The sequence below is a fragment of the Drechmeria coniospora genome, chromosome 02 (assembly GCF_001625195.1).
Source record: "Drechmeria coniospora strain ARSEF 6962 chromosome 02, whole genome shotgun sequence".
NCBI lineage: Eukaryota > Fungi > Ascomycota > Sordariomycetes > Hypocreales > Ophiocordycipitaceae > Drechmeria > Drechmeria coniospora.
Window position 1 is genome coordinate 5,433,112 of NC_054390.1, and position 25,828 is coordinate 5,458,939.

General features: G+C 56.7%; 8 protein-coding genes across 8 annotated transcripts; 6 read left to right on the forward strand and 2 right to left on the reverse strand.

The window, feature by feature from the left end:
• Positions 1–794: 794 nt before the first annotated feature.
• On the forward strand, positions 795–1,808 carry DCS_04576 (GPR/FUN34 family protein; the record flags this gene model as incomplete). Its single annotated transcript, XM_040801884.1, has 3 exons — positions 795–1,141; positions 1,205–1,600; positions 1,715–1,808. The coding sequence occupies 3 exons, from the start codon at positions 795–797 to the stop codon at positions 1,806–1,808; spliced, it is 837 nt and encodes a 278-aa protein (XP_040656917.1).
• A 2,023-nt stretch (positions 1,809–3,831) lies between these two features.
• Positions 3,832–5,301, forward strand: DCS_04577 (monocarboxylate transporter; the record flags this gene model as incomplete). Its single annotated transcript, XM_040801885.1, has 1 exon — positions 3,832–5,301. The coding sequence occupies one exon, from the start codon at positions 3,832–3,834 to the stop codon at positions 5,299–5,301; it is 1,470 nt and encodes a 489-aa protein (XP_040656918.1).
• A 1,525-nt stretch (positions 5,302–6,826) lies between these two features.
• On the forward strand, positions 6,827–9,423 carry DCS_04578 (uncharacterized protein; the record flags this gene model as incomplete). The annotated part of the gene is made up of 3 exons (XM_040801886.1): positions 6,827–6,860; positions 7,054–7,288; positions 7,359–9,423. 3 exons carry the CDS (start codon positions 6,827–6,829, stop codon positions 9,421–9,423), a joined length of 2,334 nt encoding a protein of 777 aa, XP_040656919.1.
• Positions 9,424–10,014: 591 nt separating this feature from the next.
• Positions 10,015–12,234, reverse strand: DCS_04579 (uncharacterized protein; the record flags this gene model as incomplete). Its single annotated transcript, XM_040801887.1, has 1 exon — positions 10,015–12,234. The coding sequence occupies one exon, from the start codon at positions 12,232–12,234 to the stop codon at positions 10,015–10,017; it is 2,220 nt and encodes a 739-aa protein (XP_040656920.1).
• A 3,083-nt stretch (positions 12,235–15,317) lies between these two features.
• On the forward strand, positions 15,318–16,262 carry DCS_04580 (heme/steroid binding protein; the record flags this gene model as incomplete). Its single annotated transcript, XM_040801888.1, has 1 exon — positions 15,318–16,262. One exon carries the CDS (start codon positions 15,318–15,320, stop codon positions 16,260–16,262), a length of 945 nt encoding a protein of 314 aa, XP_040656921.1.
• A 739-nt stretch (positions 16,263–17,001) lies between these two features.
• On the forward strand, positions 17,002–18,738 carry DCS_04581 (DNAJ domain containing protein; the record flags this gene model as incomplete). Its single annotated transcript, XM_040801889.1, has 3 exons — positions 17,002–17,107; positions 17,200–18,464; positions 18,562–18,738. The coding sequence occupies 3 exons, from the start codon at positions 17,002–17,004 to the stop codon at positions 18,736–18,738; spliced, it is 1,548 nt and encodes a 515-aa protein (XP_040656922.1).
• A 1,513-nt stretch (positions 18,739–20,251) lies between these two features.
• Positions 20,252–21,812, forward strand: DCS_04582 (squalene synthase; the record flags this gene model as incomplete). The annotated part of the gene is made up of 4 exons (XM_040801890.1): positions 20,252–20,307; positions 20,363–21,416; positions 21,475–21,636; positions 21,696–21,812. The coding sequence occupies 4 exons, from the start codon at positions 20,252–20,254 to the stop codon at positions 21,810–21,812; spliced, it is 1,389 nt and encodes a 462-aa protein (XP_040656923.1).
• Positions 21,813–22,479: 667 nt separating this feature from the next.
• On the reverse strand, positions 22,480–23,925 carry DCS_04583 (putative alkaline protease; the record flags this gene model as incomplete). Its single annotated transcript, XM_040801891.1, has 3 exons — positions 22,480–22,667; positions 22,736–22,931; positions 23,044–23,925. 3 exons carry the CDS (start codon positions 23,923–23,925, stop codon positions 22,480–22,482), a joined length of 1,266 nt encoding a protein of 421 aa, XP_040656924.1.
• Between the last annotated feature and the right edge of the window lie 1,903 nt (positions 23,926–25,828).

Consider the following 25,828-nt stretch of genomic DNA (forward strand, 5'->3'; position numbering starts at 1 on the left):
ATCAGGCCGTAAAAGCACATGTGCGCTCGTATTCCTCTTCATTTTGTCCCCCATGTGGATGCATAAGTAAGTAATTGTACGACAAAAAAGTCTTGTATTACAAGCTACCCTAGTACGCATTCAGACGGAGCACGGAGCACGGATACGGTGTATTACCTACCTAGCACCCGTTTACCCGCAGGGCTAGGTGACACCCGCGCGCTACCGTGTTCAAGTACTCGCACACCTAGCACCGCAGGGGGGGTACAAGCACACCGAGTACGGTGCAGTGCGGCGCTCAGCACAGCTCATGGTACTGTAGAGACTACTTAGGTACTTGCAATTACTGCTGTGCTTGCTGCGAAAGTGTACGAGTGTGCATGTGCAGCCCACTGTGCGGAGTGCTCGTGCTCGTCACTGTGCTTGTACTTGCTTGCTGCCGTCTCCACCCTGCGATACCCACTCTCTGCTTGCCCTGCACATTTTCTCGGATCGCATCCTTTCGTCCTACAGTGCTCGTACATTTCTCCCGTTCCCCACGTTCCGTTTCACCGCAGAACCCCCATGCCTCGATTCTCCTCATCTGCTCCTCCATGTGCGAGTGCGGCTGCTTATTTATTAGAGGGGATCCTCCCCCCTCCTCCGCTCCTTCTTCCCCGTAGCCTGCATCGTCGTCGATTCGCATCAGAGCAGCATCCTCCATCGTCTTATATACCCTTGCCCGTGAGCGACCTGCCGAGAGGAAAGCATCGTGCCCGCCGTCCAGTGCCCAGTGCCCAGTACCCGCGCCACAAGGACCCACGGCAACAGTCGACATGCCCGAGGTCACCAACTTCCAGCCGGCCGAAAAGGACGGCAGCACAAACACGAGCAGCGACGGCAGCAACGCCGGCAACGTCCACTCCCATCACCACCATGACTACTCCCGCATGACCTCCGGCTTGGCCCAGGCCGACGCCGGCACCCTTCACCCGGGTGTCTGGAGGCCGTACGAGCACCGCAAGCTCGCGAACCCGGCGCCCCTGGGCCTCTGCGCCTTCGCCCTCACCACCTTTGTCCTCTCCGCCGTCAACATGCACGCCCGGGGCGTCTCGGCACCCAACATCGCCGTGCCCCTGGCCTTTGCCTACGGCGGTCTCGCCCAGCTGCTCGCCGGCATGTGGTAAGTGGCCGGCCGTCCGCGAGCAACGTCGCCTCCAGGCACCTGCTGACCAACGCGCCCCAGGGAAATGCTCTGCGGCAACACCTTTGGCGCCACCGCCTTCACGTCCTATGGCTCCTTCTGGATCGCCTACGGCATCCTCCTCACCCCGAGCTGGGGCATCACCGCCCCCGACGGACCGTACGAGGGAAACGTCTCCAGCGTCCTCGGCTTCTTCCTCATGGGATGGTTCATCTTCACCACCCTCCTGCTGCTCTGCACCCTTCGCTCCACCGTGACCTTCTTCCTGCTCTTCCTGACTCTCGACCTCGCCTTCCTCTTCCTCGCCTGCGAGCAGTTCGCCAATGACATGGGCAACAAGGAGGCTGGCCTCGCCCTCCAGAAGACCGGCGGCCTCTTCGGTTTCCTCGCCGCCTTCCTAGCCTGGTACAATGCCCTCGCCGGCATCCAAGACAGCAGGTTGGTCTCCCCGCCGCCCTTCTTCTTCTCTTTTTTTTCTTGCTATCCCCCCCCCACCCCCCTTGGGCATGTCGTCGCGTTGTATCTCTCGTTCCATCCGCTAACCTGCCACAGCAACTCTTTCTTCCAGGTCCCCGTCCTCCACTTCCCCTGGTCCGACAAGGGCATGGAGCGCCGCAGCTTGAAGAACGAGCGCACGCAGGTATGAGCGGCGCTGCGCGTCATGGGGCATGGGAAAAAAAATGCGGACTGATGATACCTGATACGAACCGACAAGGGAGGTTGGCGCCACGACCGACCGTGGTGTGCTGTACGCGCTGCGCACGTACTGCCCGCTTACGATGAAGATTTCCATACCCTACTAATGATTATTTGCTATTTTCGCCATTGCGCAGTGCGGTCTTTCCATGAGGCTGCGTGCAACATCCGTACGTGCATGTTCGCTGTTGTGTGTTTTGTGTTGTGTGATATGATGTGCTGTACTGTGCTGTGCTGTGCTATACGAATATCGTACCCAGTTGGGGTGTAAGCAAGCAAGGCCCTGAGGCCCATCCATAAGCCAGCACGGCCCCTCCGCCGGCTGGTAATAATTCTCTGGCAACGTTGATGGTGCAACGGCAGGGTTTTTGAAACGGCACAGATGAGCCCCTGCCTCGTTTCAGTGAGTCCCTTTTCCGTCGTCGTATGGCTGGTGGGTTCTATGCCGTAGCATTCTCATCTGCTCGATCGGGAGCGTCGGGAGGAAGCGGGGCGTGGAAGTTGGAACCTTTGCGAGACGACCGAGACATGCCCTCTCTCCCCCTCCATCGTGGAGTCAACCCAAGCCTCGGGCTTTATTTCCACGCCAAATCGCGACAGCAATGGGCAGGCGTGCGAATGTCGATATCGGACACTGCTCCGGACGGAGTTGATCTTTTTTTTTTGTTTTTGTTTTTCGTTGAGTTTATCTCTCACCGGCGCGCCCCGATCCGATGTCATCTTTACGGGCAGGAGGTTTCATTTTCTTTCCCTATCCCTTTCCGTTTCACTTTCCTGTAGGCAAGACTGGAATCAGGTAATACGGTGATTGAAAATAATGCTTGTCCTTGATATGAATGCATTTCGAGTTGCCGCCCCTGAGGACGGGCACCGAGGCCGAGCTGAATACCGAGTGTTTTGCCGTACAAAGACGTCGTGGTCGATGCCATACAAGTGTACTTGGCTGGAGGTATTCCGCACGGAATACGGAGTACTCCGTACTCCGTACAAGTGCATCTTGAAGAATCGCTACATGTGCATGGACGTGCAAGTACGTGCACATGCAATTATTCTGCAAGCAAGTATTGCGGGTGTGGGACGTGACAGACCGGTGCGGTAAGACGGCCAAGATTTTTAAACGACAGTAAGCAAGCGCTCGGCCGAGACCCGGGAATCGGGATCCGGCCTGTCTCGGAAAGGAGCTAGGAGGCCCGAGATGGACCCACTTGACTCCGCCGTCGATTTCTTCAACCGATAACTGATTAGACTCTAGAACGAAGTGGAGAGTTTTCATTTTAAGCCCGGCACAGTTTGCAATGGAGATCGAAGAAAAGTTGCACTGCGGTAGACCAGACGGCCGGGTCGCCTTCACGTTAGATTTCTGGCTGAATTCATCGTCGGATCGCTCGCGTGAGTCGTCGGTCCAGCAAGTACATGCGCGTACATGTCAAAAGGTGTATCATACGTGCATGTGCATGTACCTGCATGTACTCCAATTTGGTGCTAAACCCGTGTCCGGTTCGGCAATCCGGAGCGTCATAGCCTATTCCCGGACTGTATTTCCGCCGCCACCCCGACCCCCGACCCCCGGCCCAGCAGTCGTCCACTTGCAAATTCGTGCCAACTTGGAATTCTCTGCGCAGTAAAAAGTGGTTCTCCGGTCTGCTAAGACGCGGCTCAACGACACACGGCTTGCTGCGGAACTGATGTTGGCCCCCCCCCCCCGTCCCCGTCCCCGTCCCCTCCTCTGCTCCCGGGGGTGACCATGGCAGCTTTTTCATCACCCCAACCGGCGGGCCTGATGACTCTCGTTTCCGTTTCCTTCGTCACATCTTGCGAACCTGGCGTCGCACAAACAACTCTCCTTTGTTTGTTGCCGCTTCCCGTAGTCCGAGCCGCTCCGAGAGCCTCCATGATACACCGTCATCCTGAACTTTCCCACAGCGCAGGCAGCAGAGGTGAATGAGCATCAGGCTTCGCGAACCCGCAGCACCATGACGATGACGGCCTTGGAGAGCAAGGCTTTCGCGGCCGCAAACGGTGGCATGGAAACGCCAGCCAAGGAGGCCGTCGAAAACCAAAGGGAGGACAGTGGCGATGAGTCGTCGTCGTCGTCGGTCCGGCCAGCTACCCCTCCGCCGCCTCCCAACGGCGGCTACGGCTGGGTCTGCACCGCCTGCGTCTGCGTCGTCAACGCCCACACCTGGGGCCTCAACTCGAGCTACAGCGTCTTCCTGGCCCACTACCTCGCCGACCGGACCTTCCCGGGCGCGACGGCGCTCGAGTACGCCTTCGTGGGGTCGCTGAGCATCAGCTGCGCGCTCCTGAGCTCTCCCTTCGCGACGATATGCGCCCGCGAGTTCGGCACCAAGCCGACGATGCTGGCGGGCGTCGTCATGGAGTCGGCCAGTCTCCTGTGCGCTAGCTTCGCCACCCGCATATGGCAGCTCTTCCTCACCCAGGGAGTCCTCTTCGGCCTCGGCATGGGCTTCCTGTTCACGCCATCGGTGAGCATCGTGCCCCAGTGGTTTAGCACCCGCCGCTCGCTGGCCAACGGCATCTCCGCCTCCGGCTCCGGCCTCGGCGGCTTGCTGTACTCGTTCGCCGCCGGGGCCATGATCCGAAACCTCGGCATCGCCTGGGCCTTTCGCATCCTCGGCATCATCGCCCTCGTCGTCAACACCGTCTGCACCCTGCTCCTCCGGGACCGCAACAAGATCATCGGCTCGAGCCAGCTCGCCTTCGACACCACCCTCTTCCGGCGGCCCGAATTCCTCCTCCTTCTCGCCTTCGGCTGGTTCAGCATGCTGGGCTACGTCGTCCTCATCTTCAGCCTCGCCAACTACGCCAACGAGATCGGCCTCGGCGCCTCCCAGGCGGCCCTCGTCAGCGCCCTCTTCAACCTCGGCCAGGGCATCGGACGGCCGCTCATCGGCTACTTCTCCGACCACACCGGGCGCATCAACATGTCGGCCCTCATGACCTTCCTCGCCGGCCTCTTCTCCCTCGTCATCTGGGTCAACGCCCACGACTGCGGCGTGCTCATCGTCTTCGCCATCGTTTGCGGCAGCGTCGGCGGCACCTTCTGGACCACCATCGGGCCCGTCGCCGCCGAGGTCGTCGGCCTGAAGCACGTGCCGTCGGCCCTGAGCCTCGTCTGGCTCGCCATCATGCTGCCCTGCCTCTTCAGCGAGCCGATCGCGCTGCAGATCGTCGCCGGCACGGGGAGCTACCTCGGCGCCCAGCTCTTCACCGGCTTCATGTTCGTCGCCGCCGCCCTGTGCCTCGTCGTGCTTCGCGGCTGGAAGGCCGGCCAGATGCGCGAGATGGCGCGGCTGAAGCACGACGCACCCGAGCACATCGACCCCGTCAAGACAGATGACGACGAAGAGCTGATGGCGAAAAGCAGTGTGGCGGGCCGCAAGAGGATGATGGCCGACTGCCTGAGGTTAGCAAAGGTGTAAGCGGTGCAGATGCGAGGAAGATTTCCCTTCCAATCCGGGGGGGTGTTGATCTTCTGCCTACCTTGGGTCGGCTGGCTACCGAGTTGCTTGATCAAAATCAGTCGAGCAATCGGCCGATCAATCACTGATCGATGATGACTCATCTGAGCGAGCATGGGGCGAAGGAGCAACCCCCCATTCTCCTTCCCCCCATCCGAGGAGCCATTTCAACGCCGGCAATGCAGATTATTCCAAGTCTCTCATGCGGCGTTGGAATCTTTGCATCCGTATTCGTTGCATCGACTTTCGCTGCGTCGACTTCCTTGCGACCGGGGGCATCGAACCGAATCTTCGACCGAACCCATCCGCAAAGGAGGCTGCCGCGCTCTCGAATCCGAAGCCCAGGCTTGACCGCGCACGAGCGGCGCAGCGATTCCTCGGTCCGGTCGGTGTTGCAGTTCAGAGCATGCAGCGCATGGTGTAGTGCTTCTCTCGCCTCCGAGGCCTGGTCGTGGACCTTTCTTTCCTCGAAGGCATCCCTTCCATTCCCGAACCAACGGACGGTCGAGCAAAGTTGGCACGATAGGTACGACATGTTCGGAATGTATTCCATTTTCGAAGGATAGAACGATGGTGATAGCATCAAGGACATCAAAGACAAACGTATCGTCACGGCACGTAAATGAAATAAAGAACCACGTCTACTCCGTACCACGTCAGAGGTTGGTCCAGGACAGAGTATGGGCATGGGAATGGGCATGGGCATGGGCATGGCGCACTGCAGCATTTTGGTCATATTTAATACACGACATACCTCTTCAGAGTACGAAATGGCACGGTCGTGAAGAGCATCTGTTCCCTCTAATCTTGAGAAAACTCTTTCAATGGTCCTTCGTTGAGCTTGACCCTCGTTTGAAGCTGGACGAAGGCGCATTTTCGTGACACAGCGGACCAAGTGAATGAATGTGCAAGGGTTGGGTAGTCTGCTCGGGAATTCAAACACCCACCCGGTGTCCCGATACGGTGCTAGGAAATAGTCAATATCCATCCATGAGATGCGTTAAGGAGATATCAACGTTCGCTCTCTGGCAGGTTGAAGACATCAGTGTATGCTCCAGGCGGTACAAACGCCTCAGGCGCTCCACTGCATGACCTGGGAGAGAGAGGCCAATCAACACCATGAGCCGATGTGATATTCTGCTGTGTTGGCGTTCACATACAAATATCTCCATATGCGCATAAAATTCTCGCATACCAATCTCTATCGTGATCCCTCTGGTATGGTCTTGCGGGCGCACAAAGGTTGGCAGAATTGATCAGACAGCTCATACGCACAGCCAGCAGTGGCACGGCACGTGAACAGGCGTCGGTGGGAAATGTCATTGACGCGTCCAGCGCCCCACCACAGTTCGTGGCTGCTGCCAATTTCCAACGTCACTGCGGAGTGTTCCGTACCGTAGATTCATTCATACCGAGAACTGTCCTTCGCTTGCTACACAGAACCCCGGAACAGAGGTGCGCCCGTTGGCGGCACCCATCGTCCGACATGTGGCTGTTGGAGAACGCCGAAGCCTTCAAAGGTAAGCTAAGCCCTCATGGCCCAGCTTCCACCCACCTACTGTCCAACCGACTCACCTGTCATCCAGGCCGTCGACTCTGGCTGAGGCCTGGAAGGACATATCTTTTCGGAAGGACGGCAGCAGAGCGTAAGGCAAAAAAACACTCTACAAATGTGGTGGGAACGATGGTAAAGTCTTCTGACCGTCTTTGAAGCCGGCCAGCTCGCCATCTCGCACAACACCATTTCGAGAAAGCACCTCACGATAACCGTCGACAATGTCGAACCCGGCGCCGCCCAGCAGCTGACGAGTCGATCAAAACTCACCATCGAGGACCTCGCAACCAAGATAGGTACCGTCGTCAACGGCCAGAAGATTAGAGGCGAAAAGCATGTCGTCGTCGGCGACGAGGCGGACATTGTCATGGGGAAGTGTCCCGACTCGTTCCAGTACGTCGCCCCCCCCCCCCCCCCCCGTCGCCAATCCTCGCTGGGCAAGGCAACCTGACAGTCCCTCTAGCCTTCGCTGGTTCCCCGTAGCATTCACCTTTTCCTTCACGAATAAAGAGCTTCGATACCAGCCGCTTGATTCCCTAAAGATGCGATTCGAGCATCTTGATATCAAGCTCTCCATCGAGTACAGCGTGCAACACACGACCCATGTCGTGTCCAAGAAAAGAAACACTGCCAAAGGGCTCCAGGCTCTGATACACGGCCGACATCTCGTCACGGAGACTTTCCTCGACGCCGTCATACAAGCTGCCGAACCGCCCGACCCTGGAGACGCGAGCAGGCCGAGTCCCCTCGAGCAAGACTTTGACCAGTATTGGCCAGATGCAATGGCACACTTGCCTCCCCGCGGTGGCGAACCCGTCTCGCATCCAGATTCAATATACAAGCCTGACGCAGGCCGGAAAGATGTCTTTGACGGATACACCTTCATCATGTACGACAAAACCCAGTACAGCAACCTCATGGCCCCCATCACCGACGGCTGCGGCAAGGCAATTATTCACACCATCACCCCGGGCGAAGAGCAAGTCGACGATTTCGTCCGCTATGTTAAGACCGTCGCCGGAGAGAAGGGCCTCGGAAGCTTCAACGACGGCAGCGAGGGCAAGGGGGTTGTCCTGGTGCGCTATCTGCCAGCCAAAGGAGATCTCATCGGCTGGTACACCGACTTCGTCACCGCCGTATCGCTGCGACTTGACCACAGGCCCATCGAACAAAATGAGTTTCTAGAGGCCATACTCATAAAGGACGCCTGCAAGCTGCGACGCCCATTGGAGCTGGAGTCCTCCATGCCCAGTCAAGAAACGAGATCGGCCGAGCAACCGCCGCCAGCTGCTGCGAGCTCTCCGCCCGCTCGGAATGAACAAGAGCCGGTTCTGGAGCCTATCGAGGAGGCGGAGCAAGAGTCTGCCCCCCGAAGAGGGAGGGGAAGAAAACCAATCAAGCGACGGTTTGCCGGCTTTGCCGACGACGATGACACCGACATGGCCGACTCTCCTCCCAAGCCCGCGAAGACGGCGGACCTGGCAGAAAGCGAAGATGAAGGAGGTCTATTTGTCTCGCAAGACCAACATCCGATACCGGAAATCGACAATGGCAGCCAGTCGCGCCAGTCGCGCCAGTCGCGAAAGCGACCGGCACCGGGGCTGCAAGAGGACGACCTCATGGAGGGCTTGGCCCCTGGATTTGCGCGTTTCAAGCGACAGCGACTCGAGAATTCTCATGCTTTCGCGTCTCCTTCCCCCGAGCCCGAGCCCGAAGAGGCGCCCACGAAAGCACGACCGAAGAAGCAGAACAAGGAGCTCGACATCCTTGCCCTCGCCGGCCGCCACCGCGAAGAGGAGGAGGCGCGGGCGCGGGCGGAAAAGGAATACCTCGCCACCCTTCCCGAGGATGTCGACCTCGCCGAGATCCGTCGCCTTACCATTGTTGAAGAGATGCCCCTCCGCCGCCGTGCCAACGCCGGCCGCACCCTCGAGCAAGACATTGCAGATGGTCGCTGGGACCCGAAATGGAACGGCGTCAAGAACTTTAAAAAGTTCCGTCGGAGGGGGGAAGAGCACGGTAGGCCATCCCCGAGGGTGATCGTGCCCCTGACGCAGGTGAAGAACAAGGAGTTTGGCGTTGGCGACAATTACTGGCTCGAAGAGGAGACCGACCAGCGGAAAATGGCGGCCTCGACAGCAGCAAGCCTCCCCATCCCAGAGTCTGCGAGCAGCGCGTCAATCGCCGCCTCGTCGCGACCGAATCAACAGGGGAACACGGGTCGCATTGCTGCCCCCGCCACGGACAACAGCGACGATGGGGACCAAGGTAGCCTTGTGCCACTGAGTGAATCTGGCCCTCGAGGCACCCGCAGCGCCAAGGTTACTGCCACGCAGTCACAACGGACCACCACGACCCAAGAGAGCCAGGGCCGTAGCGAGGGTCAGAGCGAGGGCCGGTCGAAGCGCTTGGCGCCGGAATCTGCTGCCTCTGAAGCCAGCAAGAGACCGAGGCGAAAAGCCTTCGAAGTGGCCGACAGCGAAGATAGCGACGATGAGCTCAAATTCCGGTTTGGGCGGAGAAGATAGCTTCGCCATGATGTGGAACCCAAATCTCGCAACAAGTAACGCTCTCACACCCATGCAGATGATGCCTCGTCCTCGTCTCATTTTGATTGAACATGCTATCCTAAGCACAACTATTCTACTTGCAACTGCAACAATCTCTCATTCGCGTGAACTGGGTAGGTACCCAAGCGCTCGCCATGGATATTTCACTCCCTCCCTATATCTCTGTCCTGCATCCGGGGTATCTGGTATCTCAGTTTCTTGATGAACAAGGCGCACAAATAGACTGCGGCAAGGTGAAACAAAGGGAACAAGGTCGTGTAAATAAAATCGCGCAGAGGAGGGGCGTTGAATAAGATGCTGCCTCAGTTCAAATGCCTGGGAGAACTGGATAACGAAGATGGAGAGGAATGGAAGGATAATACAAAGTCGTGCAGAACAGCATATGCCGTTGCCGCGAAAAAGGTGACTGGGAAATGGTTGTTACCCATGCTGGTGCCAGATGTAGCCCTCGTATGAAATGCTTGTTGGTATAAAGTGCGGCATCCTGGCCGCATGGTTGATCGTATGTATGTTTGGGAAGCGCTGATGGTCAAGGCGCACCGCCTGCCGTTAGAAGCTATCGACGGGCAGTTCGACACCGCTATCCGGATCTGTCTCCAATTTGTCTCTTGACTGCTCCAGCCCCGAGTCTGAGCTGCGAGAGGTCGCGTCGACGACAAGCGACTCGCTATCTTCGTCGTCTTCGTCCGGCGGCGCCAGCACTCGACCGCCCAGCTCCACGTCCGACACCCTCACGTGGTACTCGAGCGCCTTCTGGCCCTCTTTGATGAGATTCTCGGTCCAGTCGAGACATCGTTTGAGGCTCTGATTCATCTTTTGGCTGTCGACGAGCAACTCTTGGTGCTTGGTCAGGTCGAGCTGGAGTCGTCGTTCCTCTCGTTTGCGCCGAGCGTTGAGTCTCGTGTCCGGGGACAGGGTGTGATCGGCCGACATGGAATCGTTGCTAGAGATGTCCAAACTGTCAAGCGAGTCATTCTCGTCCTCGTCCTCTTCCGAGTCACCGTCCTCCATCATGTCGGTGAGATCGACGGGAGGGTCGGTGAGCGCGTCGGAGACTGCTCGGCTGGGTATACCGGAGGCCAAGGATATCCGGCCAGATCTGGAAAGGCGGCGAAATCTGCGTAGCTCCGCCGTCTGCTTCCGCAGCTGCCTCTCCAGGGTCCTGTTTATGGCCTCGAGTGAGGCATTGGTGATTTCGAGATCTTGCACCTTGCGCTCTCGCCTGGCGTTGGCGATGAGTTCGCTGATGGGTTCCGCCGCGGACTTGCTGGAGCCCTGGAGATCTGACAAGACGTCGTCATTCCCCTCATCCTGCTCCTTCAGCTCGTCCGCCGCTTGAAGTACCGAAATCAAGGTCATGGGCTGCTGCAAGCCATCCGGACTGAGGGGAGGCGAAACGACGTCGTGAGGATTCGGTGATTGGACGTATCTAGGCACCGCTGCCGGCTCAACCCTCGGCACGCTCTCCAGCCTCACATGACCCTTCTTCACCCCCCCGGGCGGTGCGTCGACGCTCACTCTCCTTCTGCCAACCATTGGTGTTGCCGACGTCAAGGGTGGAGAGGAGACTGTGGGAGACTGTTGAATAGGAATAGGTGACGGGGTGCTCATCGGGCCGGTCTTCAACGTCTGCATGGTCGAAAACGAAGCCGCCTTGATGGGAGATGCTGGACGCTGAACGGCCGATGGAACGATGGCGGGGGCGAAAGTGGTCGTGGCAGAGCGGGTGGGAACCACTCTCGAGCTGGTGGCCGCGACGATTGAAGGGGATGCGGAGGGCCCGAGAGGCGGTCTCATGGACAGAACGTCAGGGGTTCCGTTTGCGTAGAAGAACTTGGTCGCGACGGGCTCCGGCGTCGGGGCCAAGGTAGGTGTCAAGGTATGGTTCTGGTTCATCAGCGGGCTCGTCGTTCGCTTATCGGCCGAGCTGCCATTCGCGTAGAAGAAGGTGACGGGTTTCTGCGGCAGAGAGGAAGGGGGCCTTTGGAGGGTGGCGCCTTGCACGGTTTTGGCATCGCTCGCGTAGAAGAACTTGGAGTCGCCCATCTCGGCCGGGGAGTCGATCTTCATCCGCGAAAGGTCGGAGCTCGGCGTTCCCAAGCCGCTCCTGCTACTCGCATCCCAGCCATCGCCCCTCTCCACGATCGTATGCGAAATCGTGTAGGCGCTCGGCGTGGTGTTGACGCTATCGACGCGCTGTTGACGTGGGCCGGAACGAGGGGTCACGTTGTCGAAGGCTGCGGGAGAGGAGGAGACGTCGTCTCTCATCTGCGGTCTCCTGGCCAGAGGCGTAGTCGGCGACGGGCCCTTGGCAGCAATCTTGGGGGTGATGGGGGTGCGGTTGACGGGTCTGGCCACGGCAGGAGCCGGCTGGCGCTGCCGCGGTCGATCGACGGGCATTCTGGCGGCGGCTTTCGCAACGGTGGATCGGCTGGTGGTCGACGTCAGAAGCGGCACATTGTGCAGTCGATTGTGATCTCGAAGACGAAGCGGCGGGCGGGCCGAAGGGGGCGTCGGGACGTCGGTTTGGGGTCGCCTGCTGCTCGTCGAGGGTCGAGGGAGCGTCGGTCGATGGGCCGGGACCGGAACCGGCGTCTGCTGGCCTCCGGATCGTCTGACGAGAAAGGGCGGTCTGCTGACGATGGCCGTCGTTCGTCTCTCTCCCAAGGATGCTGCAAAGGGAAGGCGGGGCGAGGGATGAAGCCGCTTGGTCGGGGTTGTTGACGGCAGTGTTTTGGAGGGGTTGTTGACGCTGTCTCGGCGACGCATTTCCCGCCCATTCGTTGGCACGCAGGGTGTTGATGTGGCATGCGGCTAACAAATGGGGATGGAAGGTGGATGGAACGCCGCGTTGGTGGAGCACTGGAGGAGTTTAGATTGGCATTTCGTTTTGCCGTTTACCGCAAGACACTGCGGAGGGAGGTCCGGCGGAACAAGACTGGCGCAACGTACGGTAGTAGGTAAGTTAGTAGGTACTTGCTCGGTATTACTGTCAAGCGTACTGCACAGTGACTTTTGTACCTCCCATGTACGGAGTACGGAGTGCTGGGCCGGTGTTTTTAGTGTTTACAGTCCAGAGCGCGGCGGCAATATAGTACAAGCAGGTGCATACGGTACAAGTGGTAGTGTACAAGTACGGTACGTGCGGTTTTACAAGCACAAGTAAGCAAGTACTAGGTAAGTAGTTGTATTTTACAGTAGGGTTACGGAGTACAGAGTCCTGTATTTTTTTTTACTACGCAGTACGGAAAGTAAAACTCGTAGAGGGCCGGGTGGAAGTGTACCACTACAAGCTAGTGCCAATACACGCAAGTGCAGTACCCGTCGGGGGCGGTAAACCGCTGTAAAAAGTGGTAAAAAAAGTGGTGACGGTGGCGGTAGTACGTTCAGAGCCCCCGCCGCACGATGTAATATTCACTGCCGGCCTACTCCGGGCGTGTACTAGTGCCAGCCTGAGGTCGAGCGCTATCTGTGCCCAGTCACTCACTAGGCCTATCTTGGCACAGAGGTGGCTCAGAATGCCGTGGCACCACTTGCACGGTACGCGACAGCTTCGTCGTCGCGATGGGCTCATCATGCGGCTAGGTTTTGTGCTAGTTCGAATCTGTACTGCTTGCACGTACTGTTTGAGGGGAGAATACAGTAATAGTTTGTATCAGCTGTTGTTTCTGATTCCTACTTGCACTTGATGTGCATGCACATGTAGGTGCAAGCATACGCTTCTGGTAGTAGTACACCTACATGTACAGTAATAGTTGTGCTTAAATACAGTACAAGCTTACATGCAAGATTTCGATTGTCCACTTTCTGTCAATTTCCAGTGTTTCGAGTGGGCCGCCTCTCCTGGAGATGGTGGAACAGAACATCAGTTATCGACCTCGTTCATCGAAAACACGAAGCCTGGTCACTCCCTTCCACCCACCCTGATCCACAAGCAATCTTGCGCGGGCAACTTCCACCTGTTGTCCAGGTAATGGCAAAAAGAAAAACTGATTGTAAGCAAGATGCCTACCCCTACAATGGGTAGAGTACGGAGTACGGAGTACAGATGCAAGCACTGTGATAGAAGGTCAAGGACGAGTCCTACCTAAGGTACCTAGTTGTAATTACAACTTCGCGTACAGCACGGAGTAAGTGTAAGTACTTACGTTGTATTTCATACAGCATGTAAAAGTCTAATACAAGTACCTCCACTTACATGTACAGCACATGTAAAAGATAAAGGCTTCGTACAGAGTACATGTACTTAGGGAAGTAGGATTTAGCTAGCCCACCTTGCTGTGGCCCGTGCTGCTATGGCCGGCTCAGCGATTGATGCGCATGAATGTGAGCTCTCACGAGCGCCCTCTGCTTCTCAACGCGCGCGCGACTTTGCTGCACGTGCCATTCAGAACTCGCAACATGAGCAACGCGTATTTTTTTTACTTCAGCACGAAGCGTAGTTGTGCTTGGCTTGGACGTGCACGACGCCATGGCGTGTCCCGTCGCAAATCTGAACAATAGGTCCAGTACAGAGTACATACGGAGTACATGCTACGGAATATACTTAACTTTGTGGTAAATGTACATACAGTACCTACCATGTCCTCACTGCAGAACATATTTGTACCGCAGCGCTCGTGCATGTCTCTCCCTCTACTTTTTAAGATGGATAAGATGGATACTGTCACGAGACCAACAGAAGGTCAAGGTCTGATCTGCCTAGCACTGAATACCAGAGTACAACTACCATTGCATGTCCGGCTTGCTGTGCAGGTCTTGCTCATGAGAACTTGCACGCAGGTGTACCAGCACACACCTCCGTAAATATGCATGCAAGTACATGCACGTACCAGGTGCCATCCCAGGATAACTCGCCCTCTATCAACGACTTGTGCAGCCTTTGTCATCGCGTCATCCGCAAGCATACGTGCAAATGGGCAACTCTAGCCCAGCGCGGGTTGCATCTGGATTTGAATCTCCGAATTTAAGGTCGGACTGAAAAGAGACAGGTGCTCAAGTTTTATCCTCACCAACGACTTGGCTGCTAGCCACGCGCCTGCATTTTATCGCTGTATTGAAATTTTGAAATCATGTGCCAATATGAGGCCAACTTCTGTACTCGGACTGCTGCTTCGCTCCCGCGTGCGTATACTTGAATGCTTGCTGCAGGAACGGCAACTAGTTTGGCGGCTAGTAATACTCCGTACGACCCCCGTACTGGACAGCCGCATGCCAGTCTCAGGATACCGTACCTACTTGTACAGTAGCGGTCGCCCATTGTCGATTTGCTGGAAAGCATAACCGAGAATCAGGTCAGAGCGAGAAGATCCCTCCACGCTGGTGAGGCTGGTGCCATGTGTATATATATATATGTATGTAGGCATGGACGTAAGTATACACATGTATAATTTATGCTATAGAATTTGTTCTCAATCGCAAGAATTCAATCGAGCAAAGTTTGCTTGCTCATCGCGTACGAAAACATGTATGTACTGTGCCTCTCTCGTCGGAAAATACAGTAATAGTTATAGTTAATTAATTACCAGTACAATTTACAGTATGTGGCAAAAGGTATTTGCCTACCCTTAGGTACCACATTCCTAGTCCAATCTAACATGGCAGAAAATGGTACCTGAAGGTAGGCAAATACTTTTCGACCCCCACTGTACTTAAGTGAGTACGGAGTACCAAGGTATTAATAGTACAGAGTTCTTGTACATGCGGGGTGCATGGTGACCGTGGTCAGGTGAGCTCCGCCTCGTCGGATTGGCTGCGACTCCCAAGCAAAATGCCTACGACAACTCTGACTCCTAGACCCTGGTTTGATCTCACCGCCGCCTTTCCTTTTCTTTGTTCCGCTCGCAGCGACCATGGGTCTCTTGGGTGTGTCGCTCATCATCGCTTCCTTTGCCTACGTCCTCATTCGCCGACCTGCATGCTTGTCGCTCGTCTTCACCCGATGGCGAGCCTTTGTAGGAGCCGCCGCCGAGGCGAAAGGGAAGGACGGGAAGGACGACAAGGCGGGAGATGCAGACACAGAACTGGACACGGCGCCGAGGATACAGGATGGGAAACCGGTCTCCAGAAGCTCGGGGCTGTCGCCACGCCTCACAGGGGCGTCTCGGCGGAACGGAGTGCCTCCCGACAGGATGGCGATGCCGCCACCTCCCCTGCCGAAGCTGACAGTCGGCTCTCCTGCCATCGATGAGCCATCCTCGACTCCCTCGGCTCTCATGCCTCCACCTCCACTGCCGCCGCTTTCCCGTCCATCGGGCGGCCGCATCCCGACGCTCCCTAAAGCTCAATTCCCGGCGGCGAACTCGGCCCAGAGGGCTCGCGGTCCGGCCCCGAACCGCTCGTTACCTTCCCTCGCCGGCGGTGGCGGCCTGCTTCCCCCTCCCACGCTCGCGTCGAAGCCGCAGAAGCCATCGAAGAAAGTGGTACTCGATCCGGGCCACTCCCCGCTCGACTGGGCACGCATCTCGGGCCCCGATGCCGACCTCCGCGGTCTACCGCCCTCGACGCCCTACATCCGTGTCACCCCTTCGATGCTGAAAAAGCAGACAGGCCGGAAGGGCAAGGATGCCTGGATGGCTCTGAATGGAAAGGTCTACAATGTCACCCCCTACGTCGACTTTCACCCGGGCGGTGTGCCGGAGCTGATGCGTGGAGCGGGCCGCGACGGGACGAAGCTCTTTGGAGAGATTCATCCATGGGTGAATTACGAGACAATGCTCGCAGCCTGCTTGGTGGGGTTGATGGTGGAGGAGCCGACGGCTGGCGCGTCGGAGATTGAGATGGACCAGATGGACTAGGCGAGCGCGCACGCATGTCCTTGATGCATGTGGTGCGTTTGATACCTGCATCGTAGATGGACGACGCACGGATACCGGAACTACAGATTAGATATACCCGCAACAATGCAATAATAATCCTACTTACTGGTAGACACTCATCCAGTGCTACCGTGTGTGTGCGTTTGCGTGTGCCTGTGTGCCTGTGTGCCTGTGTGTGTGTTTTTGTGCAGCAATACGGTTTTCGAGTATGTGGAGGTTCAACAAAGGAAGCCACGGTTAGAGTCATGTATGTGTCTGGACAGTCCGAGTACGGAGCGATCATGTATAACCTTGGTTCTGGCCGCAGGGATTCGGGCGACATTCCTGTGTTTCTGGTTACCTTGCATGCTGTGGATATCTTGCTGTTGTTTTCTGGTTCATTTTTCAACAAACAGGACGGATCGAACGGCTCTGGCGATGGGCTTATTGTCATTTCCGACTCTCGGGTAGACCCGCGTCTGGCTGCTAGTGCGATTACGCGTGTGGTAATAAATAGTTTATGGAGCATGACGGAATAATACCATTTGGGAATTTCCTTGGTCGCACCGCCCCCTCCATTACGTAGCGACCGGCTCAGCCCAGCATAGGCACCCGAACGTAAAATTTCCAGCTTCGCAACCGACTCGAGCCCGGCCCGTCAAAGTCGAAGATCCAAGCTCCTCTCTCTCGCCTGCCCGCCGACCCGATCGCAGAAGCGCATTTTACACATCCGCCCAACATGGTCGTGGACACGGCATACTACGACACGCTCGGCGTCCAGCCGACGGCGACGGAGCTCGAGATCAAGAAGGCCTATCGCAAACTCGCCATCATCCACCACCCAGGTCAGCCTGCCCCCCCTTGGCCGCGACGCCGCTTCCCCGCCGGCGAGGAGCGGCATCCGTACCGGAACCGGCACTGACGCGGTGGCGAGCAGACAAGAACCCCAACGATCCGACGGCACACGAAAAATTTCAGGCCATCGGCGAGGCCTACCAGGTGCTCTCCGACGCGGACCTGCGCAAGGCGTACGACAAGTTTGGCAAGGACCATGCCAAACCGCAAGAGGGCTTTGCCGATCCGGCCGAGTTCTTCACCTCCATATTCGGCGGCGAGGCCTTTGTCGACTGGATCGGCGAGATCAGCCTGATGAAGGACCTCACCGCCACCATGGACATCACCATGCAGGAGATGGAGGCCGAGGCCGAGGCCGAGGCGCAAGCGGAGGCACAAAAGGGCGCAGAGGACGACAAAGAGTTTCCGGGGACCGAGGCGGCCAAGAAGGAGAGCTTGAACGAGCAGCAAGCGGCCGAGAGCAAGGAGGGTGCGGCCGCTGCCCCTTCGGCGCCGCTGCCAAAGGTCGTCGTCGAGGAAGACAAGGGCGCCGCCCACGCGACGGCGTCGGCGTCGGCCGGTGTCGTGCCGCCCGCTCGATCGGACGCAACCTCGCCCGCTCCTTCGGCGAGCTCCCGAAGCAGGGTCCAGATCCCTCTCCGGCCCGCCCTGATGGACAAGGAGCATGACGAAACGACCGAGGGCGAGCTCTCCGAGGAGGCTCTCAAGCAAAAGGAGAAGAAGAAGGGACTCAGCAAGGAGCAGCGCGAGCAGCTGGCCGCCTACGAGATGGAGCGGGCCCGCATCCGAAAGGAGCGGGTCGAAACGCTGTCGAGAAAGCTGCTCGATCGGGTCAGCGTCTGGACCGAGACGGACAAGGGCACCGACGTCACCAAGGCCTTCCAGGAGAAGATGCGGCTCGAGGTCGAGAACCTCAAGATGGAATCCTTCGGAATCGATATCCTGCACGCCATCGGACAGACGTACGTCTCCAAGGCCTCGACCTTGCTGCGCAGCCAAAAGTTCCTCGGCATCGGCGGCTTCTTCAGCCGCATCAAGGACAAGGGAACGCTCGTCAAGGAAACGTGGAACACCATCAGCAGCGCCATCGACGCCCAGCAGACGATGGAGGACATGGCCAAGATGGAGGAGAAGGGCGGCGAGGAGTGGACCGACGAGAAACGGGTCGAGTACGAGCGCCGGGTGACGGGCAAGATCCTGACGGCCGCATGGAGGGGCAGCAAGTTTGAGATTCAAAGCGTCCTGCGCGAGGTCTGCGACTTTGTCCTCAACGACAAGAAAGTCCCGCTCGCAAAGCGGCTGGAACGGGCACAGGCGCTCGTCTTGATTGGCGATGTCTTCAGCAAGGTACGAATGAACCCCCCTCCGCCTCTTTCCTCGATTCCTGGTCTGTGTAGTACGATGCCGAACAAGAACTAACGAGGCCCCGTCTGTCACGCATCAGGCTGCACGGTCCGCTGAAGAAGAAGGCGACTACCTCGTCTTTGAGCAGCTCGTCGCCGAGGCTGCCATCAAGAAGGACAAGGACAATGCAAAGCACAAAAAGGACAAGAAGGGCCACCGCCACCATAGCGCAGACGAGACGGCGGCGGCGGAAGCGCCCAACGTGCCGAAGGCGTAGGCGGCGACGGCGGCCAGGATGGACCAGACGGATACAAAGTACTGGTGGAGAGGGGCAAGAGTGTAATATGGGAAGCCTATATAGATCTATTCTGTTATTATTGACGACTGCACGGGCCTGTAGCTGCATTCTCCCCTTCTGCTTCTTGTCGATACGAGATCACCCATTAACGATGACTATTCCAAGGAAGCATTGCTCATATACTGACGACATATCAAACCAAGTCCAGCCAACACAATCTCGGAGCAGATCTGTCCTGGTTCATGCAGTTTCGAAGTAGATTGTGCGCACCGAGTAGCAGGGTTCACGGACGACCATGGAAGGGTGCATGTATACCTAGGTCACCGTTAGCAGCCAGGAGCTACGAGCAAGCTGATCCAGGGTTGACCATTGCCATCTTCCGAGATGGCTCCTCTACGGAATTGGAGTCCGAGCCAGCCGAAACCCTGCGCGGATTTCGTCAACTGCATCTTGGTCACGGGGAACCAGGTGCCGCAGTGGGTGGTCAACCGAATGCACTACTGTCGAGGTAGGCTCAGGGACCTTGGCGCGACCAGCTGATGAGAATATCCTTGCGAGTGGTTGGCCACGTTCCATGGGTGTATCGTTGGTCACATGTCGAAGGGTCGAAGGGATGTCTCGGAAGTTTACAGCAGCTGCGCACAGCAGCCGAGTTGGGGTATTTCGAAGACTGAACGATGCAGGCCACGCCATGTAATATTGGGTAACGCAGCGGCGCACAATATTTATATCATACCTAGGTACCTAGTAGGTACTCCGTAGTGTTTTGGTATTGGAGTGTGCAAGTACAGACATACTGCACTGTCAGTAATACCAGTAATTACTCCGTACTGTAAGGTACTCCGTACTGATGAACTGAATTGCCTACTGCACTGTGCAGTACTTGTAAGTACTAGTAAGTAGAGTCATTATTACCTGTAGTTGTACTTGTACGGCGTACTGTAGTTGTACTTACGGAGTAGGAGCAAGTAAGAATGTAACTTACGGAGTACTTAGATGTCGGCGTACTTAGGTACAGTACAAGTACTTGTACTCCGTACGCGCACACGAGTACGAGTACGAGTACGAGTACGAGATTGGCTGGCTGGTGGATGGAGAATTTCTTGACGTGCGAGGGATTCAACCCACCCAATCCCGTGTGCGCCTAATTTGCCGCTCCTCACCAAAAACTCCGCCATGTGAAAGCAAAACCCATTTCCTCTCTGCCACAAGCAAGTATTAGTCTCTCTCCTGCAAATCCATGCGCAGAGAAGCATTGATAACCCGCAAGACAAAACAAACTGATTCTCGACGCTAAATCTCCTTCCGTCCGTGTCTCGCTGGTCGACGGCACATTTCTTTCTTTCCACTACGCATTGCCTGCTCCTCGTCCGTGGAACAACAACCTACGGTCTTGCCTTGTTATTCAAATTTTCATCAACCCCCCCCTTTTGTCCTCGTCCTCCTTTTACTTCTGCCTTGCTCGCCCTCCCCCCCCCCGTACCTAGCCAAAATGGGCGCCCTCTACTATCTTCTGCACCCCAACCAGCTGCGTTCCATGATTCAATGGTGTGTACCGCTGCCGCTCGTCTGGGATGATGTCTTCGCTGACCCGCGTCTGCAGGAAGCTGTGGCACAATCCCGTACACACGCGCAATCCGGCGACAGAGTCGGAGACGCTCTCGGAATGCTTTCGCTTTCTGAACCTGACGAGCCGAAGTTTCTCCACCGTCATTCAAGAGCTCGACCACGAGCTGCTTGTCCCCATCACCCTCTTCTACCTCGTCCTGCGAGGCCTCGACACCATCGAGGATGACATGACCATCCCCCTCGACAAGAAGGTTCCTCTCTTGCGCAATTTCCACAACACCATGGAGATCGATGGCTGGCAGTTCCACGAGAGCAAGGAAAAGGACCGAGAGCTGCTGGAAAAGTTTGACGTCGTCATCGCCGAGCTCAAGAAGATCAAGGAACCCTACTACGAGATCATCAAGGACATGACCGTCAAGATGGGCAACGGCATGGCCGATTACGCGCAAAACAGCGAAATGATCAAGAATGGCGTTCAGACGATCGAGGAATACGAGCTCTACTGCCACTATGTCGCCGGACTCGTCGGCGCCGGGTTGACCCGCCTGTTCGTCACGTCCGAGCTCGGCAACCCCAAGCTGGCCGAGCGACCGTCCTTGACCGAGTCGATGGGCCAGTTCCTTCAAAAGACGAATATCATCCGTGATATTCACGAGGACTGGCAAGACGGCAGACGGTGGTACCCCAAGGAGATCTGGAGCAAGCACGTCGACCGGTGGGAGGACTTGTTCGACGCCCAACACCGCGAGCAGGCCATCCACTGCATTTCCGCCATGGTGCTCGATGCCCTCAAGCACGTCGAGGAGTGCCTCTTCTACATGGCAGGAATGCGGGAGCAGAGCGTCTTCAACTTTGTCGCCATCCCGCAAGGCATGGCCATTGCCACCCTCGAGCTTGTTTTCCGGAATCCCGACGTGCTGCAGAAGAACATCAAAATCACAAAGGGAGATGCCTGCCAGATCATGCTCGAGTGCACCCAGAACCTGCACACCGTCTGCGAAGTCTTCCGAAGATATGCCCGACGCATTCAAGCGAAGAATGATCCGCGAGATCCCAACTACCTCGCCATCAGCGTCCGATGCGCCAAGGTACACACCGGCCACCGCCTATGCGTGCAGTCACCTTTTTTAGCTGACGCCATCGCAGATTGAGCAGTTCATCGAGACCCTCTACCCGCGGCAAATCCCCGAGAAGCTCGCAGTCGAGAATGCGCAAAGGCAAGCCAAGGGTTCGGCAGCGGATCCTGGCGAGAGCCTCGTCATGTTTGGCATCGTCGCCCTTTCTCTATTCTTTGTGTCGGGTATCATGGTGAGTGGCCGGCCTTTCTGCGGCTATGCGGCCAGGAGACGTGCTTACACATGACCCAGCTTGGAGCGGCTTGGTTGATGGGTGCAAGATTTCCCATCGTTTCCGACATGGTCGAGCATCTTGGTTCCCTGCTTCCTGGCAGCAAGCCTTCCATTACCGGACGAAACGAGCTGTGACGCCCCCCAGCCGTTTCGCCTTTTCTTCTTCTCATGACACCTGTACATATTTTCTGCCGACGAGTCCCTGCGGGTCCGAGCGACGGCATGTATAACTAATGATACCGCCAATGAATCATTTCTCAGGAGCGGCCGCCTTCACGAGCTGCGAACTCTGACTTCCGACTTTGCCGCTGAGCCATTAATCAAGCCCCAAGCCCTACGTCGATAGGCAGCACGGATGTCAAATTGCAATTCAGTCCTTTCATGACTGTGGTTGTGCCGAAGAAGTGCTAAAACCAAACCTCACATTGCTCCTGGCCTCCCCTTGCGGGGCGGCGCGATGGGGTGGGAGACCCCTGAAATCACGGGGATGACCCTCCGTTGGAGAGCAAACATGTCTCGGCCGTGGCGAGGTAGCCCGCACTGCAACACCACCCACACCCTTTTCTCCTGTCAATTAGTACACCGTTGATGGCTCACGCCCTTTCAATGGCAGAGCCAAGGCGAATGAATTTAAATCGTTCCTTTCTATATAATGGTGCTGGCCCAGCCTTCCAGCTTTGCGCAATGGCAAGCTTGGTCTAGTGATGATGCCCCATCTTTGATCCAAGCGGCCCGCTCTATCTATGTAGAGTCTGCAAGAAGAAAAATATGCAATATACACAAGAGGATAAGCCATCAATACTTATTTTGCGTTGCCATTGTTGGCGATGAGCGACGTGGTCCCCTGGACGTTGTTGACTACTTGAGCGCCTGTCCGGGAGGCGAGGATTTTAAGCAGAGTACCCATGTCGAAATTACCATAAGCACCCTGCGAGGTTTTCGCAGCAAGGGTGATGAGGTAGGCGACGAGGCCGGCAACATGAGGGCAGGCTGGCGACTGGTTAGCCGTCACAGTCTCGGCGAGGACAAGAGGCAAGGTTGATGGTATCTTGTCTTACCCATGCTGGTGCCACTGAGCACCCGCTGGTCGATGTTGCTGCGGGTGCCAACCGAGAGGATGTTGACGCCGGGGGCGTAGATGTCGACGTGCTGACCAAAGTTGGAGAAGCCGGCCCGCTGATCGGTGTTGGCGTCGATGGCACCGACGGTGATGGCAGCTGGTGCAGAGGCAGGCGATATGTTTGCCGTGTCTCGCTGCATCCAGCGGTGGATCGGTCAGCCAGCTGTCTGGTCCCGGAAGAGACGAAAGAGGTAAAAGGAAAGGCGAGGGGAAAAGGACGAATGCTCGAGATGGAGAGGGACCCACGTTTTCGTTGCCAGCGGCCACGATGGGGATGACGCCAGCGGCGGCGACCTGTTCGACGGCGGCGTCGAGGGCGGGCGACTTGGAACCTCCGAGCGACATGTTCATGCAGGCCCTGCCCCTGAGGTTGTTCTGGGTCGCGTGATTTGCGACGAACTGCAGGCCCCTGATGATGTTGGAGTTTTGTCCCTGACCACTGCCGTCGAGGACCTTGACGGCGACAATCTTGGCTTTCTTCGCGACACCAAAAGTGGCACCAGCGATGATTCCCGCAACGTGGCTGCCGTGGCCTTGCTCATCCCGGTTGATCAGGTCCACAAAGTTGGCGCCCCAGCTGGCACGATTCTCAAACTCGGAATGCTCGGTCATGACGCCGGTATCGACGACGTAGCAGGTCACCCCCTCACCGGCCGACGAGTCGAAGACGTATCCTTTCTGGCCAGCCTGGGCGTGAGAGAGGCGGTTCAGACCGATGGGCGAGTTCGTCTGCATGACGGCTTCCTGAGTGGTGACCCAGTGATCAGCCTCCACATAGGCGATTTCGTCAGCGTTATTGACGTCGTTGATGGTGGAGTCGTCGGCCTCGAAGGCCATGGCGTGCCAGGCCGCCATGTGAAAAGACACGACATCGGTGGAGAGCAGGACACCGTTCAGGCCACGCTTATGCAGGTTGCGCTTCTTCAGAGCCGTGGAGAAACTGGTGAAGTGGGCGTTGATGGCGTCACTGCTGAAGGAGCTGTTGTAGACGGCGATGTACTTGTTGGGGATGATGTCCTTGGCGCCCGCGTTGACGATGGGAGGTCCGGAGCGAGGGACCACGTGAGCCGGGAGGGCTGCGACGAGAGGCAGGAGAAGGAGCACAAGTCCAAGAAGTGACGGGACCATGTTTGCCGGAAACGAGGGCATAGGCTACGAGAGGGGAGTGGAGGGAGGGGGCAACGAGTCGCCGTCGGCGTGGTGTCCAAGTGGTTTGATCCTGCCAGCCCCTTCTTCCAGGAGAAGGAGAGAAAGTGTACGTCGGAGTGAGGCAATGAATATAGGAATATAGGAATGAATGAATGAATGAATGGATGGATGTATGTATGTATGAATGTATCGCGGCAATGATTGTGTGTACCAGCGCAAGATATCGAGGCGAGCAGGCGAGCAGGCGATCAACGCTCGTGACGAGACGAGAAGCAATATGACGGAACTTAACACGCTGAACAGAAGGACAACAACGAGTGTGAATAACCAGCGAATCTGCCGTCGAGGGTCAGGCGGAATTCGAAGGTGGTTGGAAGAAGAACAAAGGTGGAAGAGAGGAGGTGAGGAAGCGAGGAAGAACGGCTGGTTGGAAGAGGAAGGACGGCGCAGAGGTTCGGTTGGGTAATAAAGCAGGATGAGGGGGGCGTGAGGATAACGGAGAGGAGACTGAAAGGGGTAAGGCGGTTGAGAGGAAAGGAAAGACGGAATAGCGATGGGGACGGCGATGGGGATGGAGAAGCACGCATGTGGAAAGAGATGGGTGTTTGGATTACGGCAGAGGTACTGAAAATGAGGCGAACATGAGCAAGGGTTGGCGGATGAGAAGGAAAGGAAGAAGAAATTCACAGAGAAGTGAACAATGGTTGCGAGAAGGTTGATGATACAGATTCTGGTTGATGTATATCACGGAACGACGGAATCACGGCACGGCGTCCGGACCAAGTGACGGGCACGAACGGCTCACGGGTGACCGTGACGGCATGAGATCTATCTGCTTATGTATGAACAGCTCGCTCCGGCGGGAGGAAAGAGGGAATGCCCGGGAAAACGATGAAAATAGCAACCGGTCAGCAGCGACTGCTAGCGTTTAGAAATGGTCAGGGGCGGCACTCATCATCGCCCTCATGCTCGCACACTTAAGGGAGGGGTAGGGGAGAGGAAAGAAGCAGAGGTTGGCGGCAGGAGGAGGTCAGAGTTGGAGCCAAGATGCAAACATGGTAGGTCTCGGGCGGCTGCCGGGGTTGAGACGACGGCGCAACGAGCTTGACAAGGGGGAATGACTGGCTGGGAGAGAAGCGCCTCAAACGGCGATGGAGATGGCATGCATATCGCCGCGCAGCAGCCGTACGCGTGCATGCACCTAACGAGGTGCGCGTGCTGCTGCGGACGTTGGAAGCGGGTGTGGAGGAGAAACCCTGGGGGGGGGGGGGGTTGATTTGCTTTGTTTTGACGTCGAGGAGGGGGGGGGGGGGGGTTTCCATGTCCATCCTTAGCATCCACTGGCGGAGCCGTTTACTGTACTTACATGTACGGAGTATTCCGTATGGGAGACGATAATCGCAGGTAATCGTACGGAGTAGTTGTACTTACGCACATTTACTCCGTACCGAAGTACATATTCGTTGCACTGCCACCGAATGCACGAGATGGTGGACTGTGGTTCAGTTAACGGAGGACGGCAATGATGTTGTTCATTTACCTGTAGGATTCTTTTTTATTGTATCGTTGGCCATACAGAGGGTTGCATACTGGCCAAGCGTGTGTACTTGAGTTCTGAATAAATATATTGGTGCATCAAGCACATACAACTACTTGCAGCGGATCGAACCGGGTATTACAGTGCACCGTGCATACTGTACAGTACATGTACTCCGCAAGTGTACTTGCATGATATACAAGTACAGGCAAGCAAACGATTACTTATATGCACATATACAAGTAGTTTTACTTGTTTGTAGGTAAGTACACATACGGAGTACAGTATATGTGCATGTAGGTGCCATATAGGTACTTACGCATACATGTACAAGTAAGTGTATAA